General features: G+C 38.7%; 1 protein-coding gene across 3 annotated transcripts in view; it reads left to right on the top strand.

Annotated features, from left to right (window-relative positions):
• The first annotated feature begins 7,251 nt into the window (after nt 1-7,251).
• The window catches only part of LOC109039270 (serine/threonine-protein kinase SIK3), a 43,050-nt gene continuing 39,118 nt past the window's right edge, over nt 7,252-11,183 (top strand). For 2 of the 3 annotated variants that reach the window (XM_072296213.1, XM_019054675.2), the window contains exons 1-3: nt 7,252-7,686; nt 9,519-9,635; nt 10,891-10,954. In XM_072296213.1, coding sequence (XP_072152314.1) covers nt 7,543-7,686; nt 9,519-9,635; nt 10,891-10,954 — 325 coding nt within the window. In that variant the 5' untranslated portion in view covers nt 7,252-7,542. The remainder of the gene's footprint in view (nt 7,687-9,518; nt 9,636-10,890; nt 10,955-11,183) is intronic. The other variant, XM_019054674.2, reaches the window with a different exon arrangement.

Genomic DNA, 11,183 nt, shown 5'->3' with positions numbered 1-11,183 from the left:
GTTCTTATTCAGCACTTATTTGGTGATGCGGATTTTTATTTTTTGGTGCACGTGTTTTTTTTTTGGAGGGGGTGGGAGGGGGTTAACATTTAAAAAAAAAACCCAAGTACAGTGTATTTCCGTATAGTTCATTGCAGTAAGGGAGAATTCTTATTGAAGAAAAATGAGTCACGGTGCGGGGGGGGGGGGGGGGGTCAGCATTTTCAAATATCGTTTTTTCGGTCCATATGGTTAGAATTGGCATAAAAGGGGCTTATTGCGCATACTGGAAGATCAAATCTGTCTAACATCATTTCAAAATGGCGGCCGATTAAAGTTTTGAAACTATCCAGTTTCAAGGACAGACATTCTCAATTTATTAAGTTTAGTATGAGAATTTCCGGGATCTTTGAAATTATTTTTATTTTTTTGAGGGGGGGGGGGATAAATATCGATCATTTCCCGCACTACTCGCTATCTCCCCCCCCCCCCCACCATCGGAAGGGGGAATATTTTTGAAATAACTCTATTTGAGCGCATCTCTACAGGTATCCGTGGCGCTAATCTTCCTACAATTTTTATACCAAGTTACCCAATTTTATGCAGTTACAGGTTAAAATACTTTCAAATTGTTGCATTTAACAAGTTATTCGTGCATCAAAGAAGGTGTTTTTACACCATCCAGAATTTCTAGGGGGGGGGGGGGGCAAATGAGACTATTTCAAATTCTGGGGGGGGGGGGCGGCCCCCCTTCGCACGCCTCTGTTACAGAGATTTTGGACTTAATCGATGCGATGTATCGCATGATCGCATGCCAGTTCGACCACGTCATGATAAAAACTCATGAAGTTTAACATCTCTGCGACCAACGCCCAAAACCGCAGGGGGACGTAACGTCACCGTTTTTTTACCGGCTGATGAGAGCAGAGAGCAGGGGAATATATTTTGCTGTCGACGGACTGATATCGACCAACTGCCACAATCTCGGCATTTCCATCCGATCATTCATGTTCTGTAGTATCGTTGAACATTTATTAAGAGAGTCCAAATGTCGCTTCATTTCATTGATATCCTTCATATATGGGCTGGGCCATTATCGGTCCGAGAAAATCAAACTAAAGATCAACAAAGCGACTCACACAAGAAAAGCAACACAGTTCGGGGTCGTTTCGGCAGAGTTATGTGGACTAAAGGGGTCAGTCGAGAAAACTATTTGTTTTGAACAATGTATCGCCTTCAATTTTCATTGCGATTAATCCACCGTACAACTGGCTTGTTGAGAAGAACGGGCATTTGCTGATTGGTTTCGCGCCTTCATTTCGTTTAACAAGCAACACATCATAAACCACAGACTGGCAACATTGTATGAGTTTCAGCGCTCTCTGTCGGCTTTTGGCCGCAACCCCTCTTGGGTCACATTGCCACAATCGATTCGATATATCGCAGGGGAGTCTTGTGGAGGTAATGCCGTTGGAGGTAATGCAGTATTCCCGAAAAATGCTACATCACAGAAAAGCGATATATATCGATTTTTTCGCATTGGTAGCATTGAAAGAGGTTATGCCAATGTTATTGTTTGGATCCAATTCGATATTATAGAGAATCCAGGAGAATGGAGAATCCTGAGATATGGAACGCTATGGTGCGCCGTCTGTGTCAATATTACTTTTTCTCTCAAAAAAAGTTTTTCTTCAAATAAAAGTTTTTTTTCCCCCCATAAAAGTTTTTTTTCCCGCTTAAAAGTTATTTTACCCCAAGAAGTTTCTTTTCCCGCATAAAAGTTTTTTTCCCCCGCACAAAAGTTTTTTTTTATAAGTTACCTACAACACTGTTGCCATATCGTTTCTGAAAACCCGAATTAATTCCAACCATAGATCGAATCGGTATCGATAGGCGATAGGTCGACCGCAAGTTGTGTGAACATAACCTCAAAATCAAAATACATATTACATCTAGCATCTAACGGATAGCCACAAATATGGAACGTGATGTGTTCATTTACCTAAACATTTTTATATTTGAGAATAAATAAAACCCGTAGATAGAAAAAAAATACGTTTGAGAGAAATTAATTAGTGCGATGTATAAATAAAGTGGCGCGAGAAAATAATTACGGAATTCGAAAAGTTCTCTGCTGTTACAAAAGTTGAAGACCTACAGAATCTTCTGTCCTCTTCACTGCTTGCTACTATTGCTGGTATCGCAAATCGGAGAGCAAAGGATATTGCAGCAAAAGAAGAAATTTTGCAAGGTAGGTATTCTTGCCTTTAGAATAGGTACAAAGGTTCAGAAAGTGTATCAGGAACACTGGTTTTATCTTAGAAGTTTTAACCTTTAAGGTGATTCGATGGACGCCATATTTTGTGTCAGAACGGCATGCGATATATCGCATCAATTGGTTCCATATTTTCAGCTACTCGTCATTTTTCTCCTATTTTGAGATCGCAATTTGTTGTCAGGAGTCTAAAGCACTCACTTACCAATTTTAACAAAGAAATTCAACGTAATAAAGGCGTGGTTTTTTCAGAGAGGAAACATCGCATTCGAGTGCTGATTTCGATATCAGTATCGAATGCGATGTTTTCTCTCTGAAAAAACCACGCCTTTATTACGTTGAATTTCTTTGTTAAAATTGGTAAGTGAGTGCTTTAGACTCCTGACAACAGAAGTGCGATCTCAAAATAGGAGAAAAATGACGAGTAGCTGAAAATATGGAACCAATTGATGCGATATATCGCATGCCGTTCTGACACAAAATATGGCGTCCATCGAATCACCTTAAAGGTTAAAACTTCTAAGATAAAACCAGTGTTCCTGATACACTTTCTGAACCTTTGTACCTATTCTAAAGGCAAGAATACCTACCTTGCAAAATTTCTTCTTTTGCTGCAATATCCTTTGCTCTCCGATTTGCGATACCAGCAATAGTAGCAAGCAGTGAAGAGGACAGAAGATTCTGTAGGTCTTCAACTTTTGTAACAGCAGAGAACTTTTCGAATTCCGTAATTATTTTCTCGCGCCACTTTATTTATACATCGCACTAATTAATTTCTCTCAAACGTATTTTTTTTCTATCTACGGGTTTTATTTATTCTCAAATATAAAAATGTTTAGGTAAATGAACACATCACGTTCCATATTTGTGGCTATCCGTTAGATGCTAGATGTAATATGTATTTTGATTTTGAGGTTATGTTCACACAACTTGCGGTCGACCTATCGCCTATCGATACCGATTCGATCTATGGTTGGAATTAATTCGGGTTTTCAGAAACGATATGGCAACAGTGTTGTAGGTAACTTATAAAAAAAAACTTTTGTGCGGGGGAAAAAAACTTTTATGCGGGAAAAGAAACTTCTTGGGGTAAAATAACTTTTAAGCGGGAAAAAAAACTTTTATGGGGGGAAAAAAACTTTTATTTGAAGAAAAACTTTTTTTGAGAGAAAAAGTAATATTGACACAGACGGCGCACCATAGAACGCCGTTAGTGTCAAAACTCTTTTCTTGCGCGCGCGGAATTTTTTCTGGCGCGCGGAATATTTTTCCGGCGCGCGGAAAGAAAAAACCCGTTTTCGATGAAAATCTCTGAATTTCCGGATTCCGCGCCGGTTTTCGATATATTTGCGCCGTTTGTGTCAAAACTATTTTTGTCGGCGCGCCGCTTCAAATCTGTTCCGCGCGCGGAATTTTCGATATATCGATCCCTGCTCGCCGATCGTGTCAAAACTGTTTTTTCCGGCGCTGCACCAGAAAATAATTCCGCGCGCCACTTTTTCGAATTATTTTCTGGTGCAGCGCCGGAAAAAACAGTTTTGACACGATCGGCAAGCAGGAATCGATGTATCGAAAATTCCGCGCGCGGAACAGATTTGAAGCGGCGCGCCGACAAAAATAGTTTTGACACCAACGGCGCAAATATATCGAAAACCGGCACGGAATCCGGAAATTCAGAGATTTTCATCGAAAACGGGTTTTTTCTTTCCGCGCGCCGAAAAAAAATTCCGCGCGCGCAAGAAAAGGGTTTTGACACTAACGGCGTTCCATACTAGAGTCCCTTTATACCCAGAGTTAAGACAACTCACTTTTGGTTGGGCTGAAAGTGGCCTAGAAAAAAATCCAATTCTGATTGGTTCTCGCTCATGGAGGCCGAAACGAGTGCACCAAGATGGCGGTACCTCGAATGTGAACAAGAATAATGAAAATATCACCTAATTGTGGTTTATCAAGAGTAAATTGTCATTTCCATCGGTCCAAAATGAAAAGAGAATAAGAAATTATTCACAAACCAATCTCATTTTCTTTTTAATTGATCAATTTGTTGATGTTGTTGTTTTTGTGTGACAGACATCGCAGGATTCCTGATCCTTATCCCTCAATATCGTTCGTTTGGGTGCACTCGTTTCGGCCTCCATGGCCAGCCAAGGCCGGCTGTCAGTCAGCTGATAATCGAGTTGTCTTAACTCTGGGTATAAAGGGACTCTATTCCATACCTGAGAATCCCTATGACGAAGAGCCTAATGCACCCAGAGTTGCTAAAAGAAATTTCATCGAATGAAATTTTCTTCTTTCTTTTTACCCAATGAAATTTCTTTCGACCGACAAAATGTCAAAAATGCTTATTTTTTCAAACAGAATTTGTTTTTATTTTCAAAGAGAATAATATTCGTTAATTAGACCAGTTGGAGCGCGGTCTTCTCTCAGCTCTTCTCTTCTGGTCTCTTTCTCTTCTGGCAGTTCTGCAGTTCTGGCCAGTTCTGGCTCATCATGAGGAGGGGGGCCGGGGGCGGAGACCCTAACCTCAAATTTCAAACTGTTAATTTCTGAAAAAATCAGAGATAGTTCAAGATCCCTCCCTTTTGTACCAAAAAAGAAGGATACCCTGGTAAAAATGGCAAGTGTTAGGTCAGTGAATTTTCCACTGAGGTCAGTGCAATTTGCTCTGAGGTCAGTTCAGTTTTCTCTGACGTAAGTGTTAAAGCACTTACCCAAGAAGTCAGCACTGAGGTAAGAGGCACTGACGTCGGGAGAAAGACTTACCTAAGTGCAGAGATGTCTCTGAGGTAAGCGGGACTGAGGTCAGGACTTGGTTCAGAGGGTAAGTCTCTGACATCAATCTTAATCGAACCGCACTCACTCCCAAAAAGTAGAGATGGCTCCCCCTTCCCCCACCCTATTTCATTTTCGTGGGGGAATATTTCCTCGGGACACGGGGACCACAAACTTTATCTTTCAGAGAGGCATATTTTGTAGAAGGTGGGATTTTCTAAGAGGGAAGGAAAACTAGTTTAAGTAGCCACACTCTTGAATAATTTGTTTTACCCTCTTCGTTTAAGATGGCACTTAAATAATTAAAACACAACAAAAAATGAGATCGATAAAAATATTATCACCGCTAAAATATGTATTTAGATATATTTATTTAAGCATTATTATTTTTTTATAAAAAAAATAGTTTTAAATTTGGTTTTAATTTTTTTCAGTTTTAACTGTTTTTAAAATGTTTCAGTCTCAATTTTTTTTTAAAATTTTCCTACTTTATTTTCAATTCTTTTGTAACTTTTTTACTCCTTTACTTTCAATTTTTGTATCTGCTAATTTATATTTTTTGTATAATTTCAACTTTCATTATTTTTTTTGCATCATTAGCTTTAATTTTGAATTTTAGTGCGATCCATTTTTTTTTCAAAGAAACGTAACTTACAAAACTTCATTTACATGTTGATTGATTAAAAAAGAATAATAGAAAAATTAAGTATCGGATTCACATTCAAAGACAAAATCATCATTTGCTGGCAAAATTACCCCAATGGGGGCCCTGAAATGGTAAAATTACGCCCCTAACACGTACACGCGCAGGTAGTGTAGTGGTTCAATCGCTAGGACGATCACCGAAGTTAAGATGCGTCGGGCGTAGTTAGAACTTAGATTGGAGACCGCATGGGAACGAGCGATGTCCCCTGAAGATTGTGATACATGCTTGGGACATGCTTGGGATTGAAAACTCACAGCAGCCCTCCCTGATCGTCAAATAGTGACTTAACGTACCTGGCAAATCGGTAAATAACGAAATTTTTGCCTGTACAGTATTTCTGGGAGTTTCCACTCCGCTTACGTCTGAGACACTTAGGTCAGTGCCACTTACATCAGAGGCACTTGCCTTTGGAACAGACCTAACACTGAGGTAGCAGATCAGCGCCCGGCAGCACTGACATCAGTGCTTAGGTCTGTTCCAAAGGCAAGTGCTACTGATCTGAGCACTTGCCATTTTTACCAGGGTATACTATTAGGGGGTACTAGGATTCTTTATAGTCAAGAAATTTGTTTTGCTCCAAATATGAAAGCTAACGTCTTACTTTATCCGTAAAATTTATTTTGGTGTTCAACCGGTACGGCTGTGTGTTCAACCAAAATTTAAGATAAAAAATTCAAAATTATATTTTTGCTGTTTTACTCAACTTTCTGGGCATTTCTAAAGTTCCCTTTCACAGTTTACCACATGCATATAAATGCACTTAAGGAGATTCATAAGTTTCAAGGGTTTAATCCTGAATTCTGCGTGTTAAATGAAATTTCACGAAATTTCATGAAATTTCTTAACTCTAGAGTCCCTTTATACCCAGAGTTAAGACAACTCGATTATCAGCTGACTGACAGCCGGCCTTGGCTGGCCATGGAGGCCGAAACGAGTGCACCCAAACGAACGATATTGAGGGATAAGGATCAGGAATCCTGCGATGTCTGTCACACAAAAACAACAACATCAACAAATTGATCAATTAAAAAGAAAATGAGATTGGTTTGTGAATAATTTCTTATTCTCTTTTCATTTTGGACCGATGGAAATGACAATTTACTCTTGATAAACCACAATTAGGTGATATTTTCATTATTCTTGTTCACATTCGAGGTACCGCCATCTTGGTGCACTCGTTTCGGCCTCCATGAGCGAGAACCAATCAGAATTGGATTTTTTTTTAGGCCACTTTCAGCCGAACCAAAAGTGAGTTGTCTTAACTCTGGGTATAAAGGGACTCTACTTAACTCTGAATGCACCTAGAGTCCCTTTATACTGAGAGTCAAGACAATTCGGCTCAATTCCCGTTTGTGACACTGTGGAGGCCTAAAATACGGGAACCAATCAGAAATGGATTCAAATTGTCTTGACTCTCAGTATAAAGGGACTCTAAATGCACCCAATGCGGTATGACGTCAGGCTACGGTCAGGCTACGGACCTGTAATCTTTGAAAGCTTAAAAATGAGACTCAGACTCGGACATGCTCAGACTTCCTCTCCTCATTTCTGATTCTGTCTTTTTGATTGCACTTGTCGTTTGTAGTACTTTTGCAGTGCTTTTGCTGTGTTAAGGAATCTACTCGTAGTGAAATGTGTCAATTTTTTCAACTTCCTTTAACAAATCTTAAGTATTTATGAGATTATGCTTTGAAAGTCGAATGCAATTCGTTTCTCGAGATGGTATTATCGCTTCTGTAGTGCTGATAATGACGTGATTGTCAAAGTTTGTGCCTTTTTCGTCGACTGTTTGGACAGTTGCACAGTTGAAATGGCAGAGTTTTCTAATCCTGATTCTTCAAATTTGCCTTTAAATCGCCTAGTTCGTGTAGGCTATTACAAGTTGGAGAGAACTATCGGGAAAGGTAATTTCGCGATCGTGAAATTAGCGACACACGTCGTCACCAACTCTCAGGTAAAGTCCCCTTCAGAACAAGTGTTTTTTTCTGAATGTCAGAGGAATTGCCTCCCTCCACCCAGGCAATCCATGTTTTGGAAGGCAATGGTCCTCACTCCTTTTCTCCCTCTTGGCTGCGGTTTCACATTATTTGGAATTTTATTGCATGTCTCGCAAGCTTCAAGCCGTATTCTTTCATTTGTGAATACGCGAAAGTTGCATACATTTTCAGTCCTTGGTAGTGTATACATCATTGCCACTATCTAGCGATTGTGTTCTTGTGGAGACATGTCAGTACAGTTCGCAAGCCCTTTGTAACTTAATTCCAAAATTTCACTAATTATTTTTCAAGGGCACAGAAAATGGTTGTTTCAGGAACACACATACTTAGTTGTACTCTGAATAAGAGTGATAATGTAACAAAATTGGTGGCTGATAAGTAAACATCGCGCAGGGGATCTTAACGCTGGTATTAGGTACATGTGTGTTGTAATTTAACAACTTTCTTACTGATCGTTTGACTTGTGTCGTGGTGTAAGGTAACTCCGACAGTTAGAGATTTGTGTTCCTATGTCTGGGCATCCCTTCAAATGTGCAGCGCCACTGATTAAGCCCAATTCAAATGGTTCAACTTTTCTTCCAATTTCACCAGATGAAAGTTTTTACGGTGTAATTTAGATAGGAAAAATTTCCATTCCATACAGGCCGACGAAAAGTTGGATGAAAAATTGAACCGTGTGAATCGGGCATCACAGATAACTTCATGAGAGGCTTGCCATTAACTTTAAACTACTCAAACTGGAATTGGAGGAGAACGGGGATTAACCTAAACTGCCCTAGAAGTTCAGCACACAGCCTTTTCTGTGAACACGTCAGATTTTAATCCGTAATTGAGGCATGCAGAAAATGCCCGCTTGCTCAAGTGGAAAGAGGACTTATCTGTGACAATAGCGGATGTGAAAAATTACTTTGCGAAACACATTCAAAAAACTGTTTTGGCATCGAGAAAATTTTGGGAAAATACTTGAGATGTGATCTTAGAGATCTGTACATTATGCCAGAGCCAAATATATTAAATTTTTGTGTGAACAAAACAGTTTTTTAAGCGTGTTTTGAAAAGGTAATTTTTCACATCCGCTATTGTTACAGATAAGTCCTCAAAGGTGAAAAGGCTCCTTAAAGTGCAGTAGGAGGAATGTTTTTAAAATGTAAACATTTTTAGGGGTCTTAAGTTGTAAAAAAAAAAAAAAAAAAGAAGAAGCAAAGGGCATTCACTTATGAAATCTAGGTATGAGGGAAATCTTTTGGAAAGTTGATGTGAGAACTGTGCAAAGCCAGTGGGCGGATGCATCCAAACATGACAGCTTGAGAGATCCTGCACCCCTTTGATGGTCTAGAAAAATTGTGAAAGATTTGGAATTCCTTTTTTTTGTGTAGCAAATCATATATATCTATAGGTCGCTTCATAGCACTCCCTCGAGCTCTACGACACCTAACTTCCACTGCTCTCTATTGAACCACAAACCTTGAGGCATTGAGAACCTTTACATTTCTGTTTTAATCCCTCCCTCCAACCTCTCATTGGGCGCCTTCTGCTCCTTCTCTTAGGAGGAACCCAATCAAGGCGTAGCAAATGATACTTTTTATAAATTTGGCCACTATTAATATTGGGAACTAAATTATTACTTTATGCAGGATTACTCCCTCAGGGATAGTATTTTAAAAATGTATAAAGAAAGAAAAAAGGCAGCACAAATTGCAATAAATTCATTACTTACATAAAATGCATGTAATTTTTCTGTGAATACTTTAAATCCTATCTATTATTGTTCAACTCCTGTTTATTGTAGGTTGCCATTAAAATAATTGACAAAACCAAACTGGATGAGGATAATTTGAAGAATATCTTTAGAGAAATCAAAATAATGTCTGTTTTACATCACCCTCACATTATTCGATTATATCAAGTAAGTATTAAATTTCTTTTTTGACTCACTCGGACATTAGACTGACTATCCAGAAATTCTGCTACAATCATGTGGGTTATTTCACACTATCAGGAACACTTGAAATGTGCAAGACCTTAAAAATAGAAGTGCGCCAATCTTTACAAAGCATTATTATTTCATTTGAAAGGTCCGAACTTCTTTTTTTAGCTTTGGCTCAAACAATTTTGATGTAGTACCAACTTTAAATGGTTAAGAAACAAGCCATTAAATCAGTTGTCAACTCCCTTTGCTGGCGGCTCTGTCAAACACGGTGGTGCTGCCAAACTGTGTTGGTTGTAATGGTGGAATTAGTGAAGTAAAAATGATAAAAAAGATTAAAACTTGGTAAGTCTGAGATACGAATGATATGATCAGGAATAAGTGGAGTCATAAATTTTTTTTAATCTTTGGGACTTTCCCCCAGTTTAAGGATGTTAAATTAGGGGCAAATAAATAGTAAATGTAGGGGCCTGAGAAATTAGTGCTACGCACCTCAATATCACTGGTTTTCTCTAGAGAAGAACTATTTCTTGTAAGTGTCGGATTCGGTAAATCCGACCCACCCAAAACAGTTTGTTGAAATGGACATTCGAGAACAATTTGATGACACTTTTAGAACTCCTGGCTTCATATGGTAAGATAAAATTAATTGCTGCAACAAATTGACTGCCAGTGTCGGTGACACGCCTTTTTAATGACTTACCCCACTTAAAAATCAACATCCCAGTTGAATATTACAATTTCCATGAACATTAGAAACCCCTCTCCAAAAAAATGCAGGAAAATCCATGATCATCACTTATTTAATGCAAAAATTATTCTTCTGGGCTGTTCAAGTATTATCTACCCTGAAAATTAGAAAAGCCTGGAGCATGGAGCCTGATGTCTACGGACACTAAACATTGTCTAAAGTTGGCTGAAGGTGCTATAGACACGAAGCCATTAAACCAGCAGAAAAAAAAAAAAAAAAAAAAAAAAAAAGTATTATCTAAGCCACTGAGAGGGTCTTGAGCTTGCCTTATCTGGTCTTACAAGGGGGGGGGGGGGGAGGAAAGTTAAGCTCAGTCTTACTTTTTAAAGAAATCATACAAACTTCTAATATTTATTATACAGCAGGAAGATAATTCAACCATCATCTTATTCGACTGCTTGGAAGTCTTTTCTTCTCTTACGCAACTCATCTAAGCAAGCCTAGAAATAGTTTGTTTGATATATTCTTTCTTTTTCCTCGCAGGTCATGGAAACAAACAAAGTCATTTATTTAGTCACTGAATACGCTAGTGGTGGAGAGATCTTTGGTGAGTAACAGCGATGCAGTATTTTATTTCCGAACGCTTTCTGAGAGGCATCAATTGTACCTATCTGTACTCCAATACAATAAGCTGTCAACCAACTTAGCTTAATCATTGAATTAATTTAAAGTCAGTCTCAATCTCCTCACATCAAATTCTTTTTTTTTTTCCTTCTTTTTTTTTCGTTCCTCCTCCTACATACGCCCAACTGCCATTATAAAATAAAAAATGTCAG

Source organism: Bemisia tabaci, chromosome 2 (assembly GCF_918797505.1).
Source record: "Bemisia tabaci chromosome 2, PGI_BMITA_v3".
Lineage (NCBI taxonomy): Eukaryota > Metazoa > Arthropoda > Insecta > Hemiptera > Aleyrodidae > Bemisia > Bemisia tabaci.
Note: the sequence above shows the minus strand (reverse complement) of the source record. Positions and strands in the feature narration are given on the sequence as shown.